Source organism: Bos indicus x Bos taurus, chromosome 5 (assembly GCF_003369695.1).
Source record: "Bos indicus x Bos taurus breed Angus x Brahman F1 hybrid chromosome 5, Bos_hybrid_MaternalHap_v2.0, whole genome shotgun sequence".
NCBI lineage: Eukaryota > Metazoa > Chordata > Mammalia > Artiodactyla > Bovidae > Bos > Bos indicus x Bos taurus.
In genome coordinates, this window is record NC_040080.1 from 57397944 (window position 1) to 57415789 (window position 17846).

The 17846-nt window shown below is 38.9% G+C and overlaps 1 protein-coding gene across 3 annotated transcripts in view; it reads right to left on the reverse strand.

The window, feature by feature from the left end:
* The window catches only part of APAF1 (apoptotic peptidase activating factor 1), an 89839-nt gene that overhangs the window by 5353 nt on the left and 66640 nt on the right, over window positions 1-17846 (reverse strand). For all 3 annotated transcript variants that reach the window (XM_027542075.1, XM_027542076.1, XM_027542078.1), the window contains 4 exons: window positions 13806-13925; window positions 13378-13503; window positions 7366-7491; window positions 5462-5608 (listed from right to left, as the gene is read on the reverse strand). In XM_027542075.1, the coding sequence (XP_027397876.1) occupies window positions 5462-5608; window positions 7366-7491; window positions 13378-13503; window positions 13806-13925 (519 nt within the window). The remainder of the gene's footprint in view (window positions 1-5461; window positions 5609-7365; window positions 7492-13377; window positions 13504-13805; window positions 13926-17846) is intronic.

The following is a 17846-nucleotide window of genomic DNA, read 5'->3' on the forward strand; positions in this document are numbered from 1 at the left end:
GAGAAAAGCCTGTGCAACAACAAAGACCTAGCATAGCCAAAAATAAAAAAATAATTTGTTTTAAAAAGTCTATACATGTATTTGCCAAATAAATACTGAACATTCAACTGCAGGAGGTACTCGGACCAAGTCCTTCCTTTCTCCTCCCAATTGTTGAACTGGCTAAGATTATAATAATATTTATATTCTGTTACCAAATGGAGATCATGATGCTTTACCTATATATATCACAGCTAAGGCAAGAGACCATGTACATGAACAACTTTTGAAAAGGCCTGAGGTACATCAAGATTCTGAGAATTATAAATGCAATGGTCACTTCTGTATCCATGGCAATGCCCAGCATTCTGCCTTGCTCATGTGACTGGATCAACTATTCATGTTCACTATTGGTCATGCTAACCAGTAAAAGCATACCTGTGGACTTACGTAAAGCAACATGTACTAACTTGAAATTTTCCAGAACTAACAATTTTGCACTATAAAACAGCAGTGTAATCAAGACTGCTGAGGACAGCCACTAAAGGCAAATCACAGAGATCAGCTGGTCCAACTGCCTCACTTTAAAAGTAAGGAAGCCAGGGCTGAGAGAGAAGAAAGGCGTTGTCACTGTGGATGACACTGCTAGCAGGTGGCAGAAGTGGAACAGATATCTGGTTTCCCAACCTTGTGCACCCATACCCTTCCCACTATTAAACCTCTCTGCTTGGAAACACTACCCCACAGTCATTAATGTGACCATGGATGAAAAGACAATATTAAACAGGACTCTCTTTTTGGCCATACCACACAGCATGTGGAACCCTTAGTTCCCTAACCAGTGATTTAATCTATGCCCCCTGCAGTGGAAGCACGGACTCTTAACCACTTAAACAGGACTTACACAGGGGACTTCCAGGGCAGTGCAACTGTTCTGCATAATACTACAATGGTGGACATGCCATTATACATTCATCAAAATTCATAGAATGTACAATACCAAGAGTGAATCCTAACAGAAATTATGGACTTTAGTGATAATGAACATTCATCAGTTATAACAAATGTACCCTCTGGTGGAGGATGTTGATAGTGGGGAGGCTTATATGTGGAGGCGGTGGGGTATATGAGAACTCTGTACTTTTCAACCAACTTTACTGTGAAACTAAATTTGCTCTAAGAAATAATTTTTTTTTTAGAAATAGCAGGTAAAGGAAAGGATACATTGGGAATTGGGGACTAACAGGTACAAACTACTATATATAAAATAGATAAGCAATAAGGACCTACTGTTACAGCACAGAGAATTATATTCAACACCTATATTATAAATATATATATAACTGAACCATTTTGCTGTACAACTGAAACACTAAATCAACTACACTTCACTTTTTTAAAAACGGAAAAAAATAGCTAACATTTACTCAGGTACACGATGTGCCACCTGTGTACTTCACATGTATTCACTCCTTTAACCCTCCCAACCCTATGAGGTAGGTATTATTATTACACCGATTTTATAGATGAGAAATCATCTTATGCAAGATCACAAAGCTAATGAGTGGCAGAGCTAGGCTCTGAATTCAGGCAGTCTGCCCCAAGGCTCATTCTCCTGAACTTAATATTCTGTTGCCTCTAAGTAATGGCAAACCTGTACTTATCACCATGTATTTAATATTTCAAATCAGCCTTTCTCCTCACAGGTATAACTTACTGTGGATTTCTTGCCTTTCTAACAGGATGTACTCTGTGGTATAACACAAGTAAATCACATTATATTTAACTTATAAATAGAAATAATTTTAAAAGTTAAGAGCTTTTTAGCTACTGGATACACACTTTATCTTACTGACATTCAATTTATATAGCTTGGGTTATAAACAGACTCAAAAGGCCTATTTTCTTGGATACTACAGCAGCTATTTCTTTTTACTTTTTAATTTGCTTTGTGCTTTTGCATAGTCTCATTAACATGCTGGGTAGATGCAGGCTGGGCTATATCATAATCAGTTTAACCATGCTGGTAACCAAACCAGAAGAAAGAACAGCCTGTCACTGAAATATACAGACTTAATACATAGGCTATAGGTTCTTTCACGCTCAAGACATAACTCTACAGACGTTGATTCTGCTGTTTATCTCATGCTTCTCTAGGAACGCTGGCTATCTAGTCACTGATCTCTATTCTGTCTTGTAAGCCAGACTCACAATTCTGTGACAGTCTTCTATGGGGCCCAGAGCATCAAAAGACAGGGTTTCTAGAAGCTCAATGTCAAAGCTGAGCAGTTAAGTTTTTCACCAGTTAATACAGCTGAAGACTCCCAGCTTCCAACACAAAAACAGCAATGCTGCTCCCCTAAGAATTATCCTTGGAGCAGTTTATCTCTACACTCAAGGAGGACAAGGGGTAACAGTATCTCAATCCCCCAATAACTAAATAAAGGCGCGCCTTTCTTTGCTGCTACTGTTTAGTCGCTGAGTCATGCCCGTGACCCCATGGGCCTTTATTTAGGTACAGGCTAATGCAACATTTTGTGAACTACAGTGTACTTTCAATGTAAACTTGTAAAATGAATCACAACACACATCCTCTCATAGAGCTAAAAACTGCCCTCTGACTTCTCTTTTTTACAAGCTAGAGTATTCATTAAATAAAATTGCATTTATATAGGTGCCATATATCCAAAAACTTCAATTCAGTCATTCAGATATTTTTGAACATCTATACTGTGCTAATGTTCAAATTACACCACAACTGCACTCATTTCACATGCTAGCAAATGCTCAAAATTCTCCAAGCGAGGCTTCAACAGTACAGAAACCGAGAACTTCCAGATGTTCAAGATGAATGTAGAAAAGGCAGAGGAACCAGATATCAAATGGCCAACATTTGTTGGATCATAAAAAGAAGCAAGAGAATTCCAGAAAAACATCTACTTCTGCTTCATTGACTACACTAAAGCCTTTGACTGAATGGATCACAACAAACTGGGGAAAATTATTAAAAGGATGGGAATACCAGACCACCTTACCTGCCTCCTGAAAAATCTATATACAGGTCAGGAAGCAACAGTTAGAACCTGTCATGGAACAATGGACTGGTTCCAAATTGGGCAAGGAGTACATCAAGGCTGTATGTTTTCACAGTGATTATTTAACTTTATAAGCAGAATACATCATGCAAAATGCCAATCTGGATGAAGCACAAGCTGGAATCAAGACTGCTGGGAGAAATATAAGATATGCAGATGACACCTCCCTTATGGCAGAAAGAGAAGAGGAACTAAAGAGCCTCTTGATTAAAGTGAAAAAGGAGAGAAAAAGCTGGCTTAAAACTCAACATTCAAAAAATGATGATCATGAGATCCGGTCCCATAATTTAATGGCAAATAGCAAGCAGATGGGCAAACAATGGAAACAGTGAGAGAATTTATTTTTTTGAGCTCCAAAATCACTGCAGATGGTGACTGCAGCCATGAAATTGAAAGACGCTTGCTCCTTGGAAGAAAAGCTATGACCAACCTAGATAGCATATTAAAAAGCAGAGACATTACTTTGCCAACAAAGGTCCGTCTAGTGAAAGCTATAGTTTTTCCAGTCATGTATGGATGTTGAGAGTTGGGCCATAAAGAAGGCTGAGCGTTGACGAACTGATGCTTTTTAACTGTGGTGTTAGAGAAAACTCTTCAGAGTCCCTTGGACTGCAAGGATATCAAACCAGTCAATCCTAAAGGAAATCAGTCCTGAATATTCATTGGAAGGACTGATGCTGAAGCTCCAATACTTTGGCCACCTGATGCAAAGAGCCAACTCATTAGAAAAGACCCTGATGCTAGGGAAGATTGAAGGCAGGAGGAGAAGGGGACGCAGAGGATGAGATGGTTGGATGATACCACCAATTCAATGGACATGAGTTTGAACAAGCTCCAGGAGATGGTGAAGGACAGGGAAGCCTGGCATGCTGCAGTCCATGCGGTCACAAAGAGTTGGACACGACTGAGCGACTGAACAACAACAATATTGTGCCAGGGGGCTTCCCTGGTAGCTCAGCTGGTTCTCCCGGTCCTTCACCCCTGAGAAAGGACAGGCTACAGACTCCCGTATTCTTGGGCTTCCCGGGTGTCTCAGATGGTAAAGAATCCACTGGCAACTCAGGAGACCTGGGTTTAATCCCTGGGTTGGGAAGATCCCCTGGAGAAGGGAATGGCAACTCACTCCAGTATTCTTGCCTGGAGAATCCCATGGACAGAGGAGCCTGGCGGGCTACAGTCCACGGGGTCGCAAAGAGTCAGATGCAACTGGGCGATGAAGCACAGTTGTGAAGTACACAACACTACACTACAGTACACATACACTACAGTATGTAAGTACACATACTGTACTAGACAGTTAAAATCATCTCCTACCCTTGAACGTTTTCAGGAAGAAAAACACAGTATCACAAGATGTAATTCAACAGCATTCTATATTAAGTGATCAGTACAATATACAGTACCATCTTCAAACTCCTTTTACACACCAACTGCTACTCAAAAGGCTCAGCTCCAGCATCCCTTCCCCAGGAACCCTCTGTCGTCTCCTTTGTGCTTCCAGTATCCTTCTGCAGACATGTCCTAGAACCTCTCTTACACTTATGAGACTTTATTTACTGTCTGTTTCCCCCAAAGACTGTCAACCACCTAGGCAAGAACCAAGTTTTAAACTCTGTCCCACACAGGAGAGTCAGCACACAGTGGCACTTAGTACACTCTTAGTGAGGGGACGGATAAAAAGATGCAATCATCAAAAACAACCCTGAGGCACCACAACATACTCGACAGTGGCCTCAGAATTTACTAATACTAGGTTCGTATGAGCAAATGTACTAAGCAATTTTAGGAAATCCACAACCTCTATGAACATCACTTTCCTCACCTACAAACCAAAGATGATAAAATTTAAGTCTCACAAAGCTGGCTACAAAGATGATGTAAGTAAAGCATTTTCTAAACTATAAAGCAATATGTTGCTGTTGCTATTTTTATTATTATTACTACTATAATGATAGTATAATACTATTAGTATAATACTATTATTACTATTTTTATTATTGTTACTATTACCACTAATACTTAAGAAAAAAATCTCACAAATAAAAAAATTTTTTAAAGACTTTCAACCAACACAGTTCACAATTAGCAAAGTAGGAAATCAAATCCAGTTAAACACCCTACTTTCTAGTCATTCTGATCATCTAAGACTTGTATGGGGTGGTATGAGAGCTCTGGTCTGAGAATATCCCTAACACTGTCATCAGAGCTTCCGAAAGACCTGAGGAAAGCAGCCTTGTAGATCCATCTTGACACCCAAAACAGGTAATAGTAACTGCCCCTCCTTTCTGATGGGTTGTATGAGGCCCAACTGAGACACAAGATGTGAAAATAGCTTGGCAAGTAGGGTACAGGCTGCTCTTTTCCTTCAGTCTTTAAGAATCCCTCACCTTGAGATATCCTCCAGCAGAAACAAGCATTTTGGTGTCTGGAGAAAAGCAAAGGTCGGTCACCCAGCCTCCATGAGTAGCAGCTCCTTCTTCTACTGAAATCGGAGCACACAAATGAAGAAGCTCACCGTTTGAGACATTCCATATCTACAAAAGTGATACACAGTTCATTAGCAGGCTTACTCAGAAGTTTTATATCTATCTCATCTGGAAAATATACGGAAATTTTTCTTAAAAATATAATTACAATTCAGTGATACCTTAGTAATTTTTTTAGACTACATTCTTTTTCAAATTAAATAATATATATACAATTAAAATGCATTACTTATGATATTTATCATTAACTATACTCCAAAAAAAAAAATAACAAAAGGACTTAAGAGTGATTAATTAGAAAACTGCGACTCTTTCACTGAATAAAGAGAGTATGATAGGAGAAGCAGGGAATAAACAAAAAAGGCCTAACAAATTAAACTACCTCAAAAGAACAAAGAATTCTAGTTTAGGATCTAGAATAACGACAGATACAATACAAACACCTAAAGTACACATATTTTAAAACAGTAAGTCCAGTAAGTTTTTTTTATACACATATGTATAATTTTTAATATTTTATATGTATAAAGTAAGGAAGCAAACATATAAAATTCACTAAGATTATTTTACTGAACTCCTATAAACAACCTAATTACTAAAAGATACTAATATTTCCATTTACTTCCAGTGATAATATATCAGCAGTACTCTAATTTTTCAAAGAAACTACACATCAGAATAAGAAAAACAGAGGCATAAATAGCGAAAGAAAATAATAAAAATCATCATTTGTAAATATCTCCCTGGGAAATCCAAGAGAACCAAATGGAAAACTGACTAGAAAGAATTCAGTAAGACAGCTAGATATAAGATATATATATATATATAATTTACTGCTTTCCTGTATTTTTGAAAAATCAAGTGGACAAATTTTTTTTAATGTACTAAAGAAAATTTTTTGAATAGCACTTAAAGAGAGACAATTTTTACCTTTAGGGCTTTCTGGAAAAATGAAACACTGCCTTATAACCAATAAAAAGGTCCTTTCATCCAGAGATGAGGACTCAGAGCAAAACCAATGTTCCCAAAGCAGTCCTGCTCCTTCAGCAGGTGTGATATTTTTGAGAATGGCATAGAGATTACTTTGTTGATTACTTAGTTCTTAAGCAAGAGAATCTTATTTTCCTAGAAGGCCTATCTGATAATGCCTCTGTTCCAGCAAACTGCATACTGTCTCACTCTTCTACATTATATACCTAATTCCTTGAATTTTAATTTCTCTTTCATGAAAAAAAAAAAAGACTCTCCTTAATTATACTGGTTACCAAAGCACCCCAATGTCCAATCATTTTCAACCACCCAGTGCTTCCAATACAACCAGCAGCAAAGAGCCCCATGAGGACAGCAACAGGCCCTACTCTAAATGTTGACTATTTAATGGATACAGTGCTAAAGAGACCTTTCAGTGCAGAAAACAGCAGAATTGCAATTCATTTATAATCTAGATAACAATTTACAAAAATTATTCTCCTCAAATTCTGCCACTAAAAACAATCTTTGGTTCAGATCCAAGAATTAGGATGAATCATTCTCAAGCTAACAGCAGAGAGCCAACTGCAAATAACTAGGGCATCTGCCTTCTCACATACATAGGAAATGCTTCTAACTCTAAAACGAATTCTTTTCTGCAGTGGAGTGCAGCTGTGAACACAACGTGCACAGGAAACAGAACAAAGCATGCCTCATCCAACCAGAACCCCATAGCCTGTGCTTCCCTGTTACATTAACAAAGGGCCCCGATGTGGTACAGAGGACCAGCCGCAGCTATAAGAAAAACAGTGCTTTCATGTCAGCAAACACCTTACCCTGATTTCTCCATTGTCGTCTCCAGTCGCCAACAAGGTATTGTTCACAGAGAAGGAAGAGCAGCGCACACAGCCTTTGTGGCCTCTCAATTCATGAAGAGGAGAAAGGAGTTCAAAACTCCAAATCTGGAAGGCAATTCAGATTGTTTAGGAATCTAGAAATAAGCAACTACAAACCCTGCCTCGAGTGCTGTGTGTATTAGTTGATCAGTCTGACTCTGCAACTCCATGGACTGTAGCCAGCCAGGCTCCTCTGTCTATGCAATTCTCCAGGCAAGAATACAGGGGTGGGTCACCATTCTCTTCTCCAGGCAATCTTCCAGACCCAGGGATTGAACCCAGGTCTCTCGCCTTGCAGACAGATTCTTTACTGGCCAGTTAGACATAAATTCAATCATATGAAGTACTAATATTCAGCAGTTTATAACCTTTTATGAGAGGCCCAAATGCCAATTAGCAACCTTGTTAATATTTTAGTTTCCCTTTAATTATTCAAGTAAACTTCAGCATAAAGATCAAAGTCACAGCTTCCTTAACTTCTTTAGACTCAAAAGGAAGAACAGCAAAATGGTCTACAGAGTGAAGAAGACTTGAGTGGAGTGCTGGCAACACAATTTATTAGTTCCTTGGCCTAGGACAACCACATGAGCTTCTCTGGCTTGTTTCTGTATCTGTATGATGGGAATAGTAACACCTGTAGAGTGAAAATTAAATGAGATAATAGGGACTGAAATTCCTAGCCTATCCTTAGTTCTTCTTCACTTTCTGCCATAAGGGTGGTGTCATCTGCATATCTGAGGTTATTGATATTTCTCCTGGCAATCTTGATTCCAGCTTGTGCTTCATCCAGCCCAGCCTTTCTCATCATGTACTCTGCATATAGGTTAAATAAGCAGGGTGACAATATACAGCCGTGACGTACTCCTTTCCTGATTTGGAACCAGTCTGTTGTTTCATGTCCAATTCTAACTATTGCTTCCTGACCTGCATACAGATTTCTCAAGAGGCAGGTAAGGTGGTCTGGTATTCCCATCTCTTGAAGAATTTTCCACAGTTTGTCATGACTGACACAGTCAAAGGCTTTGGCATAGTCAATAAGGTAGAAGTTTTTCTGAAACTAACTTTCTTGCTATTTCAATGATCCAACGGATGTTGTCAATTTGATCTCTGGTTCCTTTGCCTTTCCTAAATCCAGCTTGAACATCTGGAAGTTCATGGTTCACGTACTGTTGAAGCCGCACATGGAGAATTTTGAGCATTACTCTACTAGCAAGCGAGATGAGTGCAATTGTGCAGTAGTTTGAACATTCTTTGGCATTGTCTTTCTTTGGGATTGGAATGAAAACTGACCTTTTCCAGTCCTGTGGCCACTGCTGAGTTTTCCAAATTTGCTGACATACTGAGTGCAGCACTTTCACAGCATCATCTTTTAGGATTTGAAATTGCTCAACTGGAATTCCATCACCTCCACTACCTTTGTTCATAGTGATCCTTCCTAAGGCCCACTTGACTTCACATTCCTGGATGTCTGGCTCTAGGTGAGTGATCACACCATCATGATTATCTGGGTCATGAAGATCTTTCTTTGTATAGTTCTTCTGTGTATTCTTGCCACCTCTTCTTACTAACTTTTGCTTCTGTTAGATACATACTGTTTCTGTCCTTTATTGTGCCCATCTTTGCATGAATATTCCCTTGGTATCTCTAATTTTCTTGAAGAGATCTCTAATCTTTCCCATTCTATTGTTTTCCTCTATTTCTTTGTACTGATTGATCACTGAGGAAGGTTTTCTTATCTCTCCTTGCTATTCTTTGGAACTCTGCATTCAAATGGGTATATCTTTCCTTTTCTCCTTTGCCTTTTGAATCTCTTCTTTTCATAGCTGTTTGTAAGGCCTCCTCAGACAACTGTTTTGCCTTTTTGCATTTCTTTTTCTTGGGGATGGTCTTGATCACTGCCTCCTGTACAAAGTCACTAAACTCCATTCACAGTTCATTGGGCCCTCTATCAGAACTAATCCCTTGAATCTAGTTCTCACTGTATAATCATAAGGATTTGATGAAGGTCATACCTGAATGGTCTAGTGGTTTTCCCTACTTTCTTCAATTTAAGTCTGAATTTGGCAATAAGGAGTTCACGATGTGAGCCACAGTCAGCTCCCAGTCTTGTTTTTGCAGACTGTATAGAGCTTCTCCATCTTTGGCTACAAAGAATATAATCAATCTGATTTCAGTATTGACCATCTGGTGAGGTCCATGTAGAGTCTTCTCTAGTGTTTTTGGAAGAGGGTGTTTGCTATGAGAGTGCATTCTCTTGGCAGAACTCTATTAGCCTTTGCCCTGCTTCATTCTGTTACTCCAGGTATTTCTTGACTGTCTACTTTTGCATTCCAGTCCCCTATAATGAAAAGGACATCTTTTTTGGGTGTTAGTTTTAGAAGGTCTTGACAGGTCTTCATAGAACTGTACAACTTCAGTTTCTTTAGCATTACTGGTAGGGGCATAGACTTGGATTACTGTGATATTGAATGGTTTGCCTTGGAAAGGAACAGATCATTCTGCCATTTTCAAGATTGCATCCAAGGACTGCATTTTGGACTGTTGTTGACTATGATAGCTATTGCATCTCTTCTAAGGGATTCTTGCCCACAGCAGTAGATATAATGGTCATCTGTTTTTGTTTTTGTTTGCAAAGTCCACGTAACTTTTATTGCTGCTCTTTGAATGGTTTATAGACTATTTTTTTTAAAGCTTGTCACTTAGATTTTTTTTTCTTTTTCTTTTTTAATTTAACTTTACAATATTGTATTGGTTTTGCCATATATCAAAATGAATCTGCCACAGGTATACATGTGTTCCCCATCCTGAACCCTCCTCCCTCCTCCCTCCCCATACCATCCCTCTGGGTCGTCCCAGTGCACCAGCCCCAAGCATCCAGTATCGTGCATCAAACCTGGACTGGTGACTCGTTTCATATATGATATTATACATATTTCAATGCCATTCTCCCAAATCATCCCACCCTCTCCCTCTCCCACAGAGTCCAAAAGACTGTTCTATACATCAGTGTCTCTTTTGCTGTCTCGTACACAGGGTTATTGTTACCATCTTTATAAATTCCATATATATGTGTTAGTATACTGTATTGGTGTTTTTCTTTCTGGCTTACTTCACTCTGTATAATAGGCTCCAGTTTCATCCACCTCATTAGAACTGATTCAAATGTATTCTTTTTAATGGCTGAGTAATACTCCATTGTGTATATGTACCACAGCTTTCTTATCCATTCATCTGATGATGGACATCTAGGTTGCTTCCATGTCCTGGCTATTAGAAACACTGCTGCGATGAACATTGAGGTACACGTGTCTCTTTCAATTCTGGTTTCCTCAGTGTGTATGCCCAGCAGTGGGATTGCTGGATCATAAGGCAGTTCTATTTTCAGTTTTTTAAGGAATCTCCACACTGTTCTCCATAGTGGCTGTACTAGTTTGCATTCCCACCAACAGTGGAAGAGGGTTCCCTTTTCTCCACATCCTCTCCAGCATTTATTGTTTGTAGACTTTTGGATTGCAGCCATTCTAACTGGCGTGAAATGGTACCTCATAGTGGTTTTGATTTGCATTTCTCTGATAATGAGTGATGTTGAGCATCTTTTCATGTGTTTGTTAGCCATGTGTATGTCTTCTTTGGAGAAATGTCTATTTAGTTCTTTGGCCCATTTTTTGATTGGGTCATTTATTTTTCTGGAATTGAGCTGTAGGAGTTGCTTGTATATTTTTGAGATTAGTTGTTTGTCTGTTGCTTCATTTGCTATTATTTTCTCCCATTCTGAAGGCTGTCTTTTCACTTTGCTTATAGTTTCCTTTGTTGTGCAGAAGCTTTAAAGTTTAATTAGGTCCCATAAATCCACACACATATGGACACCTTATCTTTGACAAAGGAGGCAAGAATATACAATGGATTAAAGACAATCTCTTTAACAAGTGGTGCTGGGAAAACTGGTCAACCACTTGTAAAAGAATGGAACTGGACCACTTCTAACACCTTACACAAAAATAAACTCAAAATGGATTAAAGATCTAAACGTAAGACCAGCAACTATAAAACTCCTAGAGGAGAACATAGGCAAAACACTCTCCGACATACATCACAGCAGGATTCTCTATGACCCACTTCCTAGAACACTGGAAATAAAAGCAAAAATAAACAAATGGTCATCTGATTTGAATTCACCCATTCTAGTCCACTTTAGTTCGCCGATTCCTAAAATGTCAATGTTCACTCTTGCCATCTCCTGTTTGAGCACTTCCAATTTCCCTTGATTCATGGACCTAATATACCAGGTTCCTATGCAATATTGCTCTTTACAGCATCAGACTTTGCTTCTATCACCAGTCACATCCACAACTGGGTGTTGTTTTTGCTTTGTCTCTTCATTCTTTCTGGAGTTATTTCTCCACTGAACTCCAGTAGCATATTGGCCACCTACCAACCTGGGGAGTTCATCTTTCAGTGTCCTCTATCTTTTTGCCTTTTCATACTGTTCATGGGGTTCTCAAAGCAAGAACACTGAAGTGGTTTGCCATTCCCTTCTCCAGTGGACCACATTTGTCAGAACTCTCCATCATGACCCTACTATAATCCCTATACCAACCTACTATCTTGGCAGAAAGATGTTGTTCTTTTCCTTCCAGTATTCTCCCTGGTGGTTCTGTCATCACCATTTAACAAGCACATACTGAAAAAATGTTCCAGAGCAAAGAACTGGTAGTACAAAGATAACCAGACTCAGTCCCTGTCCTTGAAAAGTTTCTACTTTAATCATAAATGGCTGAGCAAACAGTGGTATGAAGTAAATGATTAATATGAGAACATGTAATAGGAACACTTAAGGTAGAACAGCTAATCGTCCCTGAGGGCCAGGAAAGAGTTCACTGAAGAATTGACCTCAAATGCTGATCTAAAAGAATGAGTCACGATGCATTGATATAAAAAAGAATAAAAGGTTGAGTTGAGCCAAAGATAAGAGTGTGCACAAAAAGGTGGAAGTAGAAGTAGTCTGGCACAGAGGAAGCAATTTAGCAGAAAGAGACAAAGAAGAGCTAAGGATATAGGCTTGTAAACCACCAAGTCTCAGAGGAGCTTCAACAGGGCACTTGGGCAGCAGCAGGGAAGATAAATTGGAAGAGGTGCAGACCAGTGGCAGGTCCACCAATAAAAGACGACAGCCTGGTCTTAGGGGTGGGGAAAAGGAAGAGAATAAGGATCCAAGAGACACTGAGTAGTAATCAATAGAACACAGAAGACAGGAAAGTCCCAGGAAATTCCAAGGTTTATAGTTTGGAAAGATGGACAGATAACAATGCCATTAACAAAGATGAAGAAAAAAGAATAGGATGGAGTCTTCAGTGCCCCCGAGCAGCAGCATCATTTCACTGGAATATGATTTTCAGAAGCATCAATTTACATCGATTACAAAAAATTTAACTGTGGGTGTACAATTAAATGTAAATCTCTTTCAATACTTTTTATCCCTATAATATCCAGTAGATGCTGCCTTTGATTACTAACAGACAAAAATATATCAGTAAAGGAGAAATCAAAAGTCCTCAATGTCATTCACTTAACATATTTGATACAAACTAAATGCCAATGGTCATCCTCCAAAAATTCACAAGAGGCAGCCATGTAGACAGAATATTATTTTTCTCTTTTACTCATTAGTTAGTGTTCATCACTCAGTCATGTCCGATTCTTTGCAAACCCATGGACTATAGCCCACCAGGCTCCTGTGTCTATGAAATTCTCCAGGTAAGAATTCTGCAGTGGGTTAACTATTCCCTTCTCCAGAGGATCTTCCCAACCCAGGGATCAAACCCAGGTTGCCTACATTGCAAATGGAGTCTTTACCATCTGAGCCACCAGCAAAGTTTTTACACATTAGTTAGACTCACAATACATAACCAACACTCAAGTTTTAGGCATGCACCTTTCACCCAATTGACCTACCTTTGCAGTCTTGTCAGCAGAGGTAGAAGAAAACTTAGTAGCATCAGAGGAAATATCACAAGAAAGAACTGTATCCTGGTGACACACGAAATCTTTTTCTATTCTTCTGGTAATAATATTCCATACCTTCAAAGAAAAACTCAGAAGTTGACACTTTTCAGAACACATTGTATTACTGAGCATAATTAGCCAGAAAACAAGAGCTTTAGCATACTGGTTGTTCTGACCTCTTTAAGTGCCTTTTAGTACAAATGTTCATAGACACACAGCAGATGTAGATGACGGCAATAAACAAAAAACAGGCATTTCTACTTTAGAAATTTAAAAATTTAAGTATTTACATATCAGCCATCTGCTTTTGGCTGTCACTATATAATCAATACAACAGTAAAGTATTTCATAACAAAGAAACGTCTGTTAGAAATTACCTTTACTGTTCCATCAAATGACCAGGAAAGAAGTCTTGAATTTTTCAAGAGTCTGAAGTCTTTCACTGTTTCCTGGTGGGCTTGGAGAAAGAAAGGGTCCTCTGATTGCCAGTTCCATATCTGAATATCAAAGAAATAAGTCTGTTATAATTTCCGAAAACACCCCATTAGAAGGGTAGGGGAGAAGCATTCCCTTGTCTGAAGTCTTTCATCTGCGTGGCACTTCAGTAAAATATAGACAAGAACCAAATAAGAATATGGTATCCCCATTTTACAGAGAGAGAAGAGAAAAGCTGGAGCTAATTAACTTGACTAAGGGCAAAATAAAATATTTTTCCTCCTAAATAAAATTTTTTTCCTTCGGTTGCTTGGAGAGCAGTTAATTATATCAGAAGATAGAGAAAAGTCACAATATGCCAGTGAGCTCACCATCTGATTAAATTTTCCAAAGAAAATTATCCCAATTATATATTCACAGATATCTGAAGCTCACAAGCTAGGCCAAACCCTGATTTCAGCTCAACTGAAACTACTGAATCCTACTGGTCCTACTGCCTGTGAAGGTCCACTGACCAGAGCAGCTTCAAACCAGGCTGTGGGACTTCTGAGCTTTAGATATCTTAGCTAGCCCCCAATACAATCTTCAAAATGACAAGTGATACAGTAGATCATTTTTCACAAGGCATTCCAGGAAGAACTCCTCATGACACAAGGGAAAGAGAAGAGACTGCAATGTTGGAGACAGGGCATTCGAAGTAGGCTTGAGAAATGAACTGGAATCATGATTCACAAACAGAGGAGGGCATTTCAAACACACACTATGAATGCTTGAGTTAAAGCACAGGAGTAGGAAAAGGTGGAAAGGTTACAGGGACCTGTTCACAGTTTAATCTGGGTGGAGTACAGGATATGCAGAAGGAACGGTAGTGGGGAAAGGTTGAGAAGATATTGTAAGAAACAGCCCAGAGAGCCTGAAGCTAGACTTCTGGGCAATTAGTCAGTCTCCCACAGAATTTTCTTCTTTTTTTTTATTTCAACATAAGAGATAAAAAGACAAAGAAAAAGCAGCCACCATCTCAGGTATGCAGATTAATAATATTCTGGGTCTAGTTTCTGACTAGTGAAGGTTAAACAGTAGAAATCCCTTTGAGGCTTTTTCTATCAGGCTTAGACCAAATCGTAAAAGAAATTACATCTCTCTTACCCTCTTTCTTTACTCCTCTATCCTCCACTTTTAGCAGCCACCCTCCCACCTCCACCATGCCCTGGCTCTCAGACATCTCCATCCTTTCTGTCTCTGAGTGCCCATTCGTGGAAGCAAGGTTATCTTGTATGAGAGCAAGGGAACTTAAGAGAGGATCTGGAAGTGAGAGTAATTCTGAGGAGAATGAATTGGGAATTTTGGTATTTTAAGAGCTCAATAAGATATGCTAAGGTGGGGGGAAGAAACAGAAGCTTTCTGGCTCCCCAAATCATATCAGAAAAAAAGGCACCCTGTGTGACTAAACATAAAATACCCTGGGCCATTGTAATAGGAAGTTTCTGGCTCCCTCCTTCAACTTTCTGGGCTTTAGCGGCCTAGAAGATAAGTGGATTCTATTAACAGCTCCTCCTGGTTGACTGGTACTGCCATTCCTAGCTGTGTCTGACTCAGTGTTCATTCCTGACTGAGGTTCTTACTGCTACCCTCCACATCAAGAAGTCAGAGAGCCCTCCTGAGCAGACTTAACAAAGAATTTGACAATCGCTGAGGGTGAAGAGACTAGCCTTAGCAGATTTTTTTTTTTTGGTAGTTGCTTTCTGATAAGGCAATGATGACAAAGATACTTTTTTGTTGGACTTAAATGTCCTGTGCTAATCGAATCATCTTATATAACAGCTAAACTTCTACCAACATTAGTCAAATGTATAAAGGTTGAGTCTATGTCTCTACCATTAGCTGTAATTTTTACAATGTATGTACACCAGAATTTTTTCAGCTATATAAGTTTAAATGTTTTAAAATGCTAAAGAATCTTTTATACCTGTAAGAATCAATATATTCTCAATCTCAGGTGAACACAGCTACTATTTGGGCTTTATTTACATACCAAAGATTTACATAGATCTATTTACATAGATCAAAAACTACCAAAATAGACCTCAATATTTACAGCTCTAGGTGCTATCATCAGGAGAGCTGATTCTTCAAATTTTGGCAATAACTTTAGTTCAGCTTGACAAAAATTTCCAAATCCCTACTACCACATAGGCACTAGGGATACAAAGATGATTAAAATAAACCTCCAAAATGGTAACTGTGTGAGTTATTTGCAGATTTGTTAGCTTGGTAGTGGTAATTATTTCACAATGTATACATATATCAAATCATCATATTATATGTCTTAAACATACTACAATTTTGTCAATTCAACCTCAATAAAGCTGGGGGCGGGGGAACCAAACCTCCAGTTGATTATTGACTAAAACACTAAAAAACTAAAACAAAAACCCAACCGATCAATTCTTAGAAACATCTACCAAGAATTTTGTTACGTGAATGTATACACATTAAAACATTTTAAATGTAAAAAGTATTCTGAGTAGAGCAGAAAGAGAGGATGAAACACAACTCATTTCTAAAAATAACTTAACTCAGATTCTAAAAATATTCGTAGATATTATTTCTCCCTCTGGCTGAGAACATCTGATCTTCAAGCAGGTCATAAAACCTATGGCTTTAGCTTTTGACAAAAAGGCTATACAGTATATAATGTCTCAGCTGAATTTCATCAGATATAGCTTAGTTTTACCCATTTCAAAGCCATCTGGAAAGGAAGAAAAGTGAATATTACACTGTTTCACAGCTAATACACTGCTATCATGGGATTCCATAATGAGTAAGTCTCTGTACTAAAGGCAAACTTCATTCCAACCATACAGGACTCACAAAGACATAAAAGACTTTTTTTCCAAAATAGTTTCTAATAGTATAAATACATGCGCGAAATACATAAATATATAAAAGAATACATACTAACTTCTGTTGAACATATGCACTTATCTCCTTTACTTCTAAAACCCCACTAAAATGACAAAGTCAAGAGAATGAGAAAGACAATAACAAAACAGAGACTGTAAAGCAGGAGAATGGTAACTGGCTTTGTAGAACCAGGAAAACAGAATCCTAAAAGCATCAGAAAGACAAAAACAAAAAAACTGACACTACAGAATTCCCCAAATGCTCAGGAACCGAGGTCACTAAAAGTACATCAAGAGGTTAGAATGAGGGTAGGTCTGAAAACAGAAGTATCAGTAGCCGCGGGAAGATGGCAGTGGTATGGGTAGCTCCCTGAAGCCTCCATTAAGAGCAGACAGAGCAACTAAGACAGCAAATCCAAAACTGCACAGGCAACATCAACAAGAAGACCGTGTTAAGTGACAAAGTAGCATCACACACCACAAGATACGAGAGCTGTAAGACTCGTGTGGTACCAGCATCTATATAGGCAGAAGCAGAGGAAAGCATGGAGAGTCCACAAACCTAAAACCAGGAGAATCCCAAGACAGCCAAGTGCCATTCACTGGAAAGTGCAAAGGACCCATGGGGAACAGCAGGAGAAATTTAATGCAAGGTGACTATGGTACAGTCTGAAAGGGCTAAAGCAATCTGGACCCTATGAACTCTCAAAAGTAAAGGGGACAGGGCCACTGGTAGTCCAGTGGCTGGGACTCTGCACTCCCGATGCAGGGGGCGGGTTCCATCCCTGGTCTAGGAACTAGTAGATCCCACATGCCACAACTAGGACCTGGTACAGCCAAATAAATATAAAAAACTGGAGCAATCCTATAATAAGGAGGGGCTGTTGGGAACAGAATTCAAAGTGAGCAAAACAAGGATGAAGGCAGAAAAGGAAAGGAAAGGTCTCAATGAAAATGAGGGAGGGGGAGAGAACAAAAGGATCTGATCAGAACAAGGCTGAATTTTTAATGCTTCAGGAAAACAACAGAAGAAACTGCAGAGCTATGAAGCTAGAAATGCTGTCCTTTCCCATCCCTTGA